At 54.9% G+C, this 14,507-nt stretch overlaps 1 protein-coding gene across 1 annotated transcript; it reads left to right on the top strand.

The window, feature by feature from the left end:
- Window positions 1-13,484: 13,484 nt before the first annotated feature.
- On the top strand, window positions 13,485-13,975 carry UCN3 (urocortin 3). The gene has a single exon (XM_026091294.1). The coding sequence runs from the start codon at window positions 13,487-13,489 to the stop codon at window positions 13,955-13,957; it is 471 nt and encodes a 156-aa protein (XP_025947079.1). The 5' UTR covers window positions 13,485-13,486; the 3' UTR covers window positions 13,958-13,975.
- Window positions 13,976-14,507: the final 532 nt, after the last annotated feature.

Raw genomic sequence — 14,507 nt, 5'->3', positions numbered from 1 at the left:
ATCAACAGCAACGAGGCGTTAGAGCAGCGGAGGGTGCATTGCTGTGGACCAGCGAATCCCTCGGCAGGCAAGTTAAGTTGACTTTAAGTCTGATGAGACGATAAAGCAATAGCAATTGCATCAAGCTCTCTCTTAAGGCTGTGAATCAGCCACGTGCTGGGGCTCCGAAGGCAGCTGTAGGTATGCACATGTGCAATGCACCTGGGAGTTGACGGCACCGCTCAGCTCAGCTGCACTCACTGCTGCATCTGCAACGGGACAACACGGGGCCGATGACGCACGATGGCAACCCCAAGGGGCAGCACGAGCATTTTAAGGATACACATGCCCAGGGAAGAGGTGGGTTGCTCCAAGGTGGCCTCTAGGTTTGCTGGTGAAAAGCCCATGGGCTTGCAGCACTGAGCACACAGAGGACGTCCCAATGCTGGGGCTCAAGACCTGGTACCCATCAGAGGATGCAAGGAGCATCTCCGCCTGCCTCGCTGGTCACTGATGGGACAAACAGCTTCATTTTTCCTTGGAAGTCTAGTGCCTTCATTAGAAAGGGACTTCACCTCCCCATGGGCCAGCAGTGCCACCAGGAGAAGAACTTCTTGGCAGCTTTGGGCTCCAAGCTTTGCTCAGCTGGGAGTGCCCCTATCCCAACTCCAAGTTTAGGGGCCAAATTTGGCCACCTGCTTAGGCTGCCTGGCTCCTGCTGCGGCCAATGGAGAGATTTGGCTCAGGAGCCAACTGTGCATGTGACAGCACCGGCTGAAACACTGACCTGCATCCTCCCCACATCTCCCCACCCTCGAGCCATGGGGGGCTGCTCCCCCCTCCAAAACTGGGCCAAATCTCCAGCTCACCGGAGAGCTGCCTGACTTAATTCTGATTTGCGAAGCAGCTGGAAGACTTGAGAGGTGAAAACTGATATTGCGGACGAGYATATAAGATCAAGCTGTTTGGTCCCTTGCTAGGTGTATTAAATGCAGCTTGAATTTCCCATCACTGCTCTGGGAGCTTGGGCATAATGGGAAATTGATAACTTGATTTTTTTTTAATAAATCTARCCTTAAATGTTTACTATTGATTTACCATCTGAACTGCTTTGGCAAGGCCAAAATATTACCGGAATGGATCCTCGGTGTTTCCTTGGAAATGTCATGTCACTCTAATTGAGTTTCTTGAAATGATTTGATTGCGTGATAGGGGAGACTTTTAGGGCAGAGCGATTTGCTGGTGAGCCAGCCACTTTCCAGGCACAGGGAGGTGGCGCTGGTGTAAATAAGAAGCCAGAAGATTCCTGAACTCCACAGGCTGGAGGAAGGCCTGAAAAAGCCAAAAGCATCACTGCAAACAGCCAGTTCCAGGAATTTGAAGAAAGGGTGAAAAATGGAGTTGAAATGCATATAAAGCCAGCTTTAAAAGTTGGCACAACGGAGTTTAAATGCATATAAAACCAGCTTTAAAAKTCCCTAGGGACTTTCCGAAGCGGAGGGCAATTGGGGTGCCTGGCAGCCAAAGCCTTGCAAGGAGGCGCGGGGAGGAGAAACTTGTCTCATCCCGGCATCCAGTGCCAACGGATAGTTCCTTAGCAACCCCGACAAAAGCAAATGCGTCGTGAGAGACGAAGAGGCTAGGCCGGCGTAATTGAGTAATTTGATAATGATACAGTCCCTCAAATGGCCGCGAGCATGGGTGGCCGGGACCTGGCACAATCCAGCATCTTCTCACCGCAGCCAGGAGACCGGAGCTGCTTCGGAGGGAGCCGACGAAAGCCCTCATCATCCCTCCTGCCAGAACCAGAAGCAACAAAAAAGTTCATCTTCGTGCCGTCAGCCTGAATCGTGCTCCGACAGAGAATTAATTACCCGGTATTTTTAGAGCAGGAGTAATTTAGACTCCGGCGACGCCACGGAGCCGATAGTCCGCGGAGTTAATGCAGGGCTGGACCCGAGCACGGGGGCTGCAGGGCAAAGGCCCGTCTTGCAAAACCATCGCCCCCGCGCACCACGACCCGTCCCCTGTTTGCACGCCGCTCGCAGCCGTTTGGGGCAATGCTCTCGCTTTCCAGGACGATTGCAATTGCAACCTGACGGCGGTGACGTCCCGGAGAGGGAAGAAAGCACTGTAAAAGCCTTGAAACCCCTCACCACCACGCGGACAGCCCTGCCCGCCAGAGCGGGAGCAGAAAGGGGGCAGATTCGCCTCTGGTGTTGCTGCGCTGTGCGTTAAGAGCAAAACCAAGGCTCTTCGCTTCCCCCCACGACTGCTCCCGAGAAATGCTCCCGGCCAGGAGCTGAGGCTGCTGCGGCGCCAACGCCAGGATAGTGCCCTGCAAAGGTGCTATGACCCACCTGAGGACCATATAAAAGCCCAAGAGAAACCACCAGCGTATTTCTTGCACGACTCCGCTCCCACCGGCCTCATCCAGCTGTCGCAGCCTCATTATTAGGAGCAATCTCTGCTCACAGAGGCAGGAAAAAAGAGGAGGAGATATTTTTATTGTTTGCTCCACGCGGTATAAATAGTTTTTATGTGTTGGCCTGCTGTCAGGATAAACCTCCCGAGCCTGGCACAGCTCCAGCRTGGATCCAGGTGCAGGACTACAGGGAGACATGCTCCCGTCTCCTTCCTGTTCATTTTTCTTGATTTTAGACAATTCTTTCCAATAGGAGGTGTGATCCCACACATCTACAAGCATGCACCACTGGCACAGGTAGATGCAAACACCTCCTTGGAAAATGGTTTTAATGCAAAAGCTCAGAGCAGCCCCACTGAACAGATGAACAGGCAGCTGCCAATCTCCCCCTTAGCTGTGGCCAGATTTTCTCCTCTTCGGTCAGCAACCATGAGGACCAGTTCCAAGTCAAGGTGATTTGGGCTAAAGGTGGCTTCTGGAGACCCAGCGCCGGCACAAGGGGAGGAAGGACCTGGGGTGGTGACACACCAATAAGGGGGGAAGATCCCACATTTTCATGAGTTCAGCCACTTCTATTGTAAAACCTTGAAATTCAGCATAGTCGGGGCTAAGCATGTGTGCAAGGGGAAGGTTATCCCCCATCCTCTTCTTTTCAAGAAGGCAGTTTCATTTTTCAGTTTGGCCAAAAAGCAATTTTCGGAGCACAACGTACAACAAGAAGTCTAAGGGTGTGCCTGGATCCTGGCCCCAGGCTTTCACGGGCATCATGCTCAGCTGGGCTTAGGAAGCTACAAAATCCTCCCAGTCCATTTAATCCCAAAGAGGAATATTACTGTTTGATGTCAACATTTGCTTCAAGCCTTGAAGCAGAGCATATTGCCAAAAAAAGGTGACACCAGCGATGGGACTGATCCTTACAGCCAGCCATGTGCTTCGGTTGGCTGTAAATCCCCTGTGACCCTGCAGCAGCAACGAGAGACTTGGGGCCCAAGAAGGTTAAAAAATGACATCAGCAACGCAATAATTTGCATTGACTCCCCCCAGAACTAACAACCCCCATCGCCATGTCTCTGCCGAGGTCCCCCCACCCTGCCCGAGGCCACGGGGCTTTCCAAGCCCTTCGGCACCCACCATGCAAGGTGAGTGCGATGGTGACGGTCTCCCAGAGACACCATTTTTGGCCAGTCGCTCACCACAGAGCAGGACCAGACCCTCCGTTTGGGCACCTCCCATCAAAACCTCTTGTCCCTCCCAAAAATCAATGAGTTGCAGAGTTTGGGCATTTATTTTTCAACCTTTCTTGCCTAGAAGTCAACGCCCAGCCCCTACCCTTTTTCATAATACTCGGTTTTAGTGCAGGATGGGGCATCAGCCTCTAAAAAGGCCCACTGTTCCTCAGGAGAAGGCTTAATTCTCACAGGAGTGAAAATCGTCACCGAAACAGGATTCCCTGCGGGATCACGGAGCGGGGAAATGCACCAAGGAAGACCGATAGCGGCACTGCTGCTGTTTGCTGCTGGGTTACAGCACGATCGGAGCTGTGCAATCTCAGCGTCGCAGCGGGCAGCGCGCTGGGGACCACGACATGGGGCTCTGCCACCACCAAAGCGCAAGCTGAGCCTTARGGGTTGTTAAAGAAGGGACTGAAAGCAAACCAGAAAATACCCTTTTGGCCCTGCACGAAGCTATTGCGTCCATGTCTGGCCTGCTCTACGCAATTCTGGCATCAGAAATGGTAGATAGGAGGACTGTGTGTCATATTCCCTTTGCACCCCCATGCCAGGCGAAACTTTTGGGCTGGTATTTGGGGCACGCTTTTTGCTTTCAAGGCTTCTGGTGTGATAGGACACAAGTGGATGTGTCTTATTTCTCCCAGTGGTGGAATGGCTGTGGTGATGAAACTTTAATAAGATCCTCTTCAGCTGCCCACATTTAGACTTAAACGATGATTCATGGAAGGAAATTGAGCTCTGTAACAGCGAGAGAGGCTGCGGAGAGGTTGGAAGGTGTCCTGCTCCTGGAGAGACAGACGCATGCGGGAGACCAGTGAGGACACTCATGACAAAGCCTGCATTTTTTCATAAGTTTGGTAATTTTCAGAGAAACTTTGGGGTACTTGAACCATGTTCCTCTCGGCTGCCAGCAGGCTCCCACGGATGCCCCAGACTGTTCATAATGCCGCTCCTGCTCTCCTCTGGGTCATTACGGGTTATTTTTATGCCATGACATTTCCAGTTTTGCTGCAAAATCTTCTCTCTGATCCCATGCACAGCACAAGGCAGGGATCTGCAAGCCGCAGTACCTAACCGGTGACAGCTTAAGCGTTCTGGTTTGCTTTTAAAGCAGACTGATAGAGATGAACCAGATGGTTTGACTTCTTTCATCTTTCTTTCTTAGGCACTGTCTTCTCTTTCCTATTTTCGTCTAATAAAATCACCATGAAGACTCCATGTCTGGCAAGCGGATTTGCCTCCTGTCGGATGTTCCCCTGCACCAAGCCTTCCCAACAACAGCGCATTTTACGGGCAAGAGCCGTAGAAATACGTCCTATCGTTTGCTTGCAGTGCAGGAGATGGAGATGGGATTCACCGCCTGGCTCCAGCAATGACTTGCTGGATGATGGTAAATGCATTCGCCTCCGTGCTTCGGCCTSCCTGTCAGGAAGGCATCGTTGTCTGCAAGCGCTGTGCAGTCTGTCCCATTTTTATGGATCATTCGGGCATTGGGATTGACTTTTGAGGGTGACTTTATGGTTATTTTGATTGCTTTTCACCTGGCATCTCTCTAGACCAAAGCAGCTCTCAGCCCTGGTTGGGTTTGCAGCCACAGGAATGATCAGTCTCCAGCCTGGTTGCCCAAGGAAAATGGTTTATTAAGTCCCTTTCTGCTGTGCAGTCTGCTCCTTGGCCCTGTTSCCCTGGACCTTTGGGATCTCCTACCCTGAAACTCAGCCAAACAGGGCCAGGTTCAACTGCAAGCGCCATGAAGATGGGCCCCTCGTTGGAGGTGGATAACCATGCTTGTGACCCTCCCATGCAAGACTGCAACGGCAAGTTCTTCGTTACAGACACTGAGGAGCCCAGCTGGGAGACGACACCAAGAAACACCCCCTTACAGCCCATGGGGCCTCCTGGCCTGAGGGTCAGCCACTTCCCAACATCCCCGAGTCACCTCTTTGCAGCCACCAGCCAGGCAGGTCTTGGGCTCTTTTGTGTCCTTCCTGACCACCCTATTCCCAACCTTCTCCTCCACATGGAGCATGCACAACCCATGGGGACAGCCTAATGTAATTGCAATGCTTGCCTTGATTGCTGTTGACAGTCTGAAAACAGCCCAAAAAAACAGGCCACCATGACCTAAAACTGAGCGCAGGGAGGTGGGGTGAAAGCAGAGTGCTCGAAGCACTGGCTTTTCAGCACATGGGAAGCGCGGCAGAGGAAGGCCAAGGRCCACATCTCCAGGGCTTGTGTCCCCAGAAACGCTCCTGAAAGGAAATCCAAGTTCATTTTTCTGGTGGGGAAATTACACTGTGCTCAGCTCTTATATAGACTCTRCCAAGCAAAAAGTCAGTAGACTTCACTTAGTTTAATTCACTTCGGGAATGTAATGAAATAAATTAAAGACCCCTTCATCTCTGGCAGAAAGTGGCTTTAACACAGCTTAATTCTTCTACTGTATCATCATGCCTTCCCTAGCCTGGATTCCCTCCCCCAGGTACCCAAATCACAGGTTCCCAGTGATTTTGGCGATAGCAGGGCTTCGATTTTTACCTGGAGATCMGAAACTCCTAGAGGTTATGGGGTCCCTGCATCAAACGGGAGCACCAGGTCTTGATTTCCCGAGCATGTTGGGGTACCACCAGGTCAGAGGGGTGACCACTCTACGTGCCATGCCATGAGCGACAACATTTCAGCGTCTTTTATTCCCCAGCTGCCACCTCAGTAGGTGACAACTCAATTGGAAATGCCACCAGCATTTCCAGCAGGCCTTTGAAAGAGCTCCTCTAGCCGAAGGGGACACGATGCCGGGCTGTGGGATGGTGGCATCCCAATTCCCAGCCACTCCAGGCTTGCAGCCCTGAGATCCACCGGTGCACACGCGCAAAGGTCGGCCTGAACTGCGAGGAGACACTGGGATGAACACACAGGTTTGCAGCTTGGCTTTTTGGGAGGTTCTTGGGCATCTCTTGGGCATCCCTGAAGCCAGCATAGAGCAGACACCCTCCTGGTGGCCCCATGGCCAGAGCAGGCTGAGTCCCAGCAGACCTGGACTCACCCTACCTACTTTTAGGCAATTTTAGGTGCCTGCCAAAGTGCGATTTGAGCTGTTGGGTCAGATGAATTGAGCCTGTCTCCCTCCCTTGGCTGAGTAAGGACCCATGGGTGGCTACACCCATCACTTCAGCCTGAAGTCTAAGGTGACAGATGTGTCTGCTAGTGTCCATACTGTAAATAATATGGCCTATTTGCTGGGCCCAGCTTGTGTCCTTAAGGCAGGACTTCACCCCACATCCCCAGGAAGCCTTGCTTTACCCAAACCACCTACTGGGATCAGTCCTTGGCCTACACTGACCCCAGGGACTGGGTGTAGCCTGGGGGTAGACTGGTTGGCATGGTCCACATTGTACCATGCTAAAGAGTATGGTCAACCCCCAGTACGTGGCTCTACTTAGCTTTTCTGGTATAGATGTGGCTTCAGAGGTGTGGGTCCTGGGAGGTGTTACTGAGCCCAGAGGTGTTCTGTGTGTGGCTCCAGGCAGGATTCCCATGAGGTCTGGAGGAGCTGGTGGGCAGAGGGGCACTCGCTTTCTGAGAGCCTGCACAACTTTCATTAGGGACCCATTGGCCAGGTCGGCCCCCAAAGCCCCCAGCCCACATATATTTACATGCTCAATCCCTTTCCTCCGTCTCCAGAGCTGTGAAATCAGGGGAGGTGAGTTCTCAAACTGCTCTGGAGTGCGCAGGGCTGTCAGTGGTCTGATCCCAGCAGGGCTGAAGGGTCTCCTGAGCTTTCCGGACCTCAACCAATGTCTATACGCCTCAGGGAGCGAGAGGGTGCAAAACACATCTCTCTGGGAAAGAGGGTAGGGCAGAAAGCCCTCACCATCCACCCCAGGCATGAAGCCTTCTTCCACAGGGAATCCAACCTGCCTGGTGGGACAACCAAAGGAAAGAGACATGGGTGGCGCTACCTCTTTTAATGAGGTATTTCCGCTATTAACTTCTGCCTTTTCTGCCCCTTGAACCTGGGTGCCTGGCATCACATGAGGAATTGCATATATTTTTAAAAGCTTCTGACACCTTCTGCCAAGCTTCAGGCCTTGCCCTGTTACGTCACCCAGCCCATCAGTGCTAATTAAGCTACCTGGTAACCATGCTGACTTAAGCCCCTCTCACCCCGTGGATGTCGAGGAAAGGCAAGACACATAACCTGATAGCGGGGGGGTGAACCAAAGGTTTCTGAGAATCAGCACTCAGGTATCTGTAACGAGTGCAAGGGGAAATCATCTTTAATGGAGCTCTAACACGGGGGGGCAGGTTGGAAATAGCTCTCATCTATCAATGCTTCCTCACCGCAGGACACGAGATGAAGGGTTTCCTTAGCTCCAGGGACCATGCAGCCCTTAGAGAAAGCTCATCCCTCTGCAATAAGTAAGTCTGTAGGATTTTGCTGGAGGGGGAGATGAGAAAGGACTGCAGGCCATATGGTGATTCCCTGACCCTTGCTGGTAAAGAGTCCCACACCTGGGTAGCTCAAATGGAGTTTCTCACCAAGCTTTTTGCACTGGCGTCTGCAGTGGGTTCCCTTGCCCAGGAATAAGACCAAAGACTCCAGGGATTTGGATAACCAAACCACCTTCCACTTTCAGGTCAAGGAAGAGAAAAGGAAATTTCAGTTCAGGAGATGAAAGCTTTGAGGAAAAAGAAAAGATGAGTGAATTGCTGGAGGGGTGGATCCAGATGGGTCTTAGCCAACAGCTGAATGTGATGAAGGGAAAAATGCTCTACCCAGCACTGAAACCGATGGGGAGCTCTCATCGCTACCAGTCACTGCCCCTCAGACCACAGCTGGTACCTTCAGAAGATGGGTGGGAAGTTCAAAGGTGCTCCTCCAAGAAGATCCAGGATTGTGGCTCTTTTCTTCCAAAGGAGCAGCTGTGACCTTCACTGGCATATGGTCTGGGGTCAAGAACGTCTCCCCATCCTAACCTGGAGCCCAACTCACGGTCGCTACTGGCTGCTCTCACCTCTTCGTGACAGGGTTCAGAGGCATTTCCTCACCTTCAGTAGGACCTGCCCCTCCTCAGGGACAACAGCCCCACACCGGCCCCTCACCAGAGGAAGGTGGCGACGGCACTTCAAAGCAGATGCTCAGGTCCGCGGTGCCCAAAGGGTGTCCCTCCTCGGCACTGAGGTGCTGAGCACCCGCCGGTCTTCCTGAGCCAGGGAGCTGAAGGCACCAGCCAGGCTCGGCGAGGAGCTCTGCAGAGCGCTCAGGACCTGAGCAGGGTCTTGGAGCTTCCAGGAACCCCCAGCGGGGACTCTGCTACCACGTCCTGGAAAAGGGTCCCCGACCGTGACCCCTCGGTGGTTTTCCCCGCCTGCTCCTGAGGACAGAAACCCCCAGGCACGGTTAATGCAGCGTGGGGCAGACCTGTCCTCAGGGCGGACAGGGGGTCGCGGGCACTGCACCAGGACAAGGACCCACCAAGGTGCTGCACCGGCCCTGCACTTTGAAGGGAAACATATCRAGTGGGATAATTCTGTTAACCAACCCGGGACACTTCTGAAAACCCAAACAAGCATCTTAAGGGGCTGTAAAAACCTTTGCATTTAACATATTCTTGCACCAAGTCTCTGGCTTCTGGGGGGAAGCTGTAGGGAGACGTGTGCCTGCGTCTGTGTGATCCTGCAAAGTCCCAAAGTTTGCGACAGCCCCGTTTCTTGGTGAATCTCTCACCAGCCTGCTCAGCTTGTCGGGTTCAGAGGTCTCTTTTCCCCCCCTTTTTTTTTTTTCTGAATGAGGACAGGCACCGCAGCCCCGTGACGTTGCCAACTCCTTCTGATTTCATTTTAATGAAATCATGTCCAAATGAAGGCTCCACGTCTGGAGTTACGACTCAAACCCCGTGATCGCTCATTTTTATATATACACGAGGGAGGGGAAAAGCGTTTCCATAGAGAGAAAAAATATCGCAGCCCTCTTAATAACAATAAAAGAAAAGCAAAGGTACAGAAGTTCAGGGGAACGTTCCTGATGCCTCTCTCCTCGGTGTGAGACAGCCGCTTGCAGCCGGAGCCCCTTCCCATCCCGACCACCGAAGACTCTCAGGTGAGTGCCTTGCCTGGATTGCATTTATTAAGCAGCAGCCGGCTTCATTTGCACAAAGTTTAAATATTTCAGTGCTTTCCTTGGGAAAACAGGTTCCACATTTCTATGCAAAAAAAAAAAAAAAAAAAGGGCAGGATAGGGAAAAGCAGTTCAAGATCCTGTATTAAGAGACTCCCCCCCACCCCAAGAAATATCTTTTCACTTAATGTGACAATTTGGGGGTTCAGATCGGGCAGCTGAGACTGGGCAGCGCGAGAAGGGTTTGAAAATGCTCTTGGGGAAACTAAACGTGGGGATAAAAATCACTGCTGTGCTTTAAGGGAGAGGGGGGAAATCAAGGCACAGCCCCTTCGCCGCYGGGTCGGCTTCGATTGCGGATGCCTGGGAATAACCCCCGGCAGTTTGCACCCTTAGGAGAGATTCATTAGAAAAGCGGAGGTGGCTTTGGTCAGAAAGAGCTTAAAAAGTCTACAGGTCTCATCTGCAATACCGTTTTATTCTGGACTTACTTTTCGATGGGGAAAAAAATTTAGCTTAATCTGGTGCTTTTGCTGTGAAGGAGCCCGTGAGAGCCAGCAAATAGCTTTGTCCCCAGTTTGCCGGAGCTGCCTTGCCGGAGTGATTTACTTTTCTCTTTTAAGGCTGAGAGGCGGATTTTTTTTTTCAGCCGCTACAAATTGTCTTGCCACGGCGGTCGGTCGGCAGCATTTCAATGTAATGCCTGTAAATTGCCGGCGGGCATCCCGGCAATTCCCACCCGCGGCAGCCGCGCTGCGAACAGCGCCCGCGGGTCACCCTCCGGCAACGGGAGGAGATTTAACTCCACTCTCTTCTTCTCCTGCTTTGGGAGAGGACTGGGGTGACCGAATTCCACCTTTTCTTTTCTTTTTTTTTTTTTTTTTGGAAGTGGTCTGAGATACCTGGTGCCCTGTGACACGTCGGTGCACAAAACCCCCAGGCAAAAAAATTAAGCTTTTTGCTGTACGCTCGGGACAGCCAGCGCGTAGCCCACACCGCGGGCGCTGCATTTCCTTGCCGTTTTGCCTTGATTTTTTTTTATTTTTTTTTCCTTTTTGCCAAGGTATCCATCACACAGCCGAGGACCAGGAAACAAAACGCTGGGTCGGGATGCATTTCGGCTGCGTTTCCCCCACACACACACTCTGCGCTGCCGCTCTCCTCGCTCAGCCGAGGTTGCCCAAAGAGTTTTGCTGGGCGGCAAAAGCTCAGCGCGCCGGATCGGGCCGCGGGGCAGCCGGCCCGTTTCGGACAGCGGCGTAGCGCCTGTCGGGGGGAGGCGAGGCAGGCGGGGGGAGACGCTGCTCAGCGCCGCTCTCGGGCTCGGCAGCTCCGGCACCGCCGGCTCAAATCAGTTCACCTCTCTCCCAGCAGCCACGCCGGGTCTGCAAGCGCTTTCGGAGCGATCGCCGCTCTGCGGCCGGCAGCTCSGGCTCGCAGGGCGCGAATCGCCCACGGGGTGGTCCATGCCGAGCCAGCGGCTCCAGCGGAGACCCTCCGGAGCAAGACGGAGCGTGCAGGCTGGGGCCGAGCCCATCTTCAGCCACAGGCTGCCGACTCYGGATTTATTTAAAATCTAGCCCCGGTCGGGCTCTCCCTGCCCGGCTGGCTCCCGCTCCTGGGTTTTTACTGGCCCAATCGATTAATTCAGAGGCCGGTGGGAAAGCAGGGGCTGCAGGCAAGGGGAAGGAAGGATGGTGATTTCTAAACTCGGGCTCGCAGGGGCTGAAACGAGTTGTCTGATTCGGAGCCGAAGGAGCCATGGGCTCCAAACCAGCCTTGCAGGAGGTTTGAGCACCTGGGAAGGTTGTCCCTCCCCGGGGCCGCAGCAGCAGCCTCGCTGGCGCTGCCTGCGTCACGGCACGGCTCTCTCGCATCCCTCCTCGGGTGTCCGGACGGAGGGCAGAGTTAAGGTGACGGTTGTTATCCGGGGGTAGATCTGTGCTTTGGCGCAAAGAGGAGCGAGGCAAAGAAGTGGGCACTGAGTGGTGCCCTCAACCCCCGCCTGGCCAGCCTGCCCTGGTGTCCCACTCCAAGGGACAGCAAAGGGCAGAGTTAAGGTGATAGCGGTGACGGTGACCACGGCCCAGTGGCAGAACAGCTAGGTGGAGGGTGACAGCTCCTAGGGGAAAGGGCTTCAGTTTGATTTCAGATCAGTCTGAGGACACCCCGTTCAGCAGCCCCTCGTGCAGGTCGGCACGGCCTCGTCCCCGGCTGCGAACCCGCTCGCCGGGTGCAGAGGCTGCAAAGGGACACGCAGGGACGACCCCGGRCGACGCAGCCAGCCAGGGAGGCACCCAGGAGGCATCTGCAAGAGCTTCCTCGGGGCTCATCCCTGCCTCCTCGGCCCCTCCGAAGGCTGTGGCACGGTGGGGGCTCAGCTCCACGCTCCCGTCACCCCAGACAGGGTCCCTGCACCCCTGGGCACTGTCCCCCGGCCCCGGCTTGCCGTGCGATGTGCTTGCCACAAGATGGGGCCCGAAGATCGCAAATGCGAGCCCAGGTCCAGGCACTCGGAGGACTGGGTCCCATCGGGCTGGCCCCAGGGAGGATGGTCCAAGGGCAAAGACCCCCTGGGAAATTCGGGTTTAGTCAGCCCCTTTGAGCAGACGGACGGGTAGACGGAGCGATGGGTGCATGAGATAGATAATCCTGATAACTTTAGTCGGTTCTTCCCAAAGAGACAGGAATCAGAGTTGGGGAGGTCTGGCAGAGCAGGGAGGTTGCCCAAGGTTTGCAGCAGCCCCCAGACTCAAGAAGAACCCGAATTTCAAGGTGGGAGGGCGGAGGGGGCAACGCCACYGTGCCATCGTTTTGGAGGTGCCCCAAGGCTTCCAAGCAGGACTGCCCACCAGAGCACGTCACTGGGGATGTCGTGCGATCAGATGGGCCAGCCTGTCCTGTGCCCAGGACGGAGGGTGCTCCTGGACCCTCTCCAGAGCCCCCTGGCCCAAATGGGGCAGGGATGGCACAGGAGGTAAATGCATCCCCTGTCTCACGCTACCGGGAGCACCGGGCAGTGCCCAACCCACAGGCTCTGGCTTGCCTGCAGGACAGGAAGGTGAGGAGGGCGCAGAGAGGGGACCAGGGGCCCGGCCACGCTCAAGGGGTGGCAGATTGCCCTGCCAGCTCTGGGGCTGGCTCTACCCCATGTCGCAGGTATGCCACGTGCCCTTTTTGGACCAGGTTGGGAGAGCAGGTGATTGCAGGTGCCTAGAGCACAGAAGCATCTCCGGTGGCCTCAGGCTGACAGGAAAGGAGCTAGAAGGAAACCCCACATTTGCAGCCAGATTTGGGCCAGTGACACCCGTGGTTACCCCACAGAGTTGTTAGCAAGGCAGGCAGGACAAGGGTCAGTGAGAGGAGGGCAAGGAGGCTGTCCCAGCCGGGGAGGTGCCCACATTAGGAGCCCGCTCTCCTACAGCAAGTAGCTGCGTTTTAGCAAAAGGGCCAAATCCTCTCCTCCGTGGAGGTGCCCCAGCATCCCGTCTCCCCATGAACACCCCAAAATCGGGGGTTGTGGGTTGCACCTTGAGCCCTAGCACAAGGAGGAGGCCCTGGGGCACCTGAGTCCCACCAGTCCCATCACCTTCAGGCCTGGGAGGAGCACGCAGAAGACCAGGGTCCTCCCAGGAAGGGGGGGGGGGCGATGTCACTTCACACCGACCCCTCAGGGCTCTCATGGCCACCTCTGCCCTCCCCTCCCTGTCTCCCACTGTGCAGGCCGCCGCCATGCCGCACGCCAAGGTGCTGCTTCTCCTCGCCCTCCTCTGCGCCGCCGAGACCAGCCGGGCCCTCAAGCTCTACAAYGCCGCCTCCATCTTCAGCTGCCTCAACGCGGCCCTCACCGAGGCCCAGAAGAGCCACCCAGATGAGAACGGCCTTCTCGACAAGCGTGGCTTGGACTACCCGCCACCGGAGGAGGCATCCGAGGAGGAGGAGGAGGAAGAGGCAGTGGAGGAAGAGAAGGAGAAAAGGACGTTCCCAGGGGAAGGCCATTACAAATACGTCTCCCAAGCACAGGTGAAGGGGAAGACATACCAAAACCGGGCCAAGAGCGACCGCCGCACCAAGGTCACCCTCTCTCTCGACGTCCCCACCAACATCATGAACATCCTCTTCAACATCGCCAAAGCCAAGAACTTGAGGGCGAAGGCCGCGGCCAACGCACACCTCATGGCCCAGATCGGGCGGCGAAAGTGACCCCGGGGGGGACTTGGAGCAGGGCCGGCCATGCAGGGACAGCGGGGACAGCGGGGCCACCGGCCAGCCCCACTCCCACTGGCTGGAGGGGACTGATGCCTGTGTACAATATCGGTGTTGTATATTTTTGACCCATAGAGCTACCTAACTTTCAGATGTCTCATCTTCCTCCTTCTCTCCTTCCCTCTCTGCCCCCAATCCTCCTTCATGCCCTGGACATTTCCACACATGGGGAAGAGGCTGGTTTCTGGAACAGGGCAAGGGGATGTGTCACCTCGGGAAGGTCCCTATTAAAGCTACGATCTCTTGAGTTTCCAATGCTTTGTTCTCCCATCGCCTCCATCGGGTGCTCGCTTGGCTCCACCTGGGCCCTGTGGTCTGTCCAAAGCCTCCCTCAGCCCAGCCACATGATCCTGTCCCTGCCACCGCCCAGCCTGTGCTCTGTCCCAGGTCCCTGCACACAACCTCATGTGTTGGGAAGGGAAAAAGCAATACTGGTCAGGGGGACTGGAGAGAGATTTCCCAATTCCTCCCAGGGGAAGGACGCAGG

This window comes from Apteryx rowi, unplaced genomic scaffold (assembly GCF_003343035.1).
Source record: "Apteryx rowi isolate R43461 unplaced genomic scaffold, aptRow1 scaffold_9, whole genome shotgun sequence".
NCBI classification, from domain to species: domain Eukaryota; kingdom Metazoa; phylum Chordata; class Aves; order Apterygiformes; family Apterygidae; genus Apteryx; species Apteryx rowi.
Note: the sequence above shows the minus strand (reverse complement) of the source record. Positions and strands in the feature narration are given on the sequence as shown.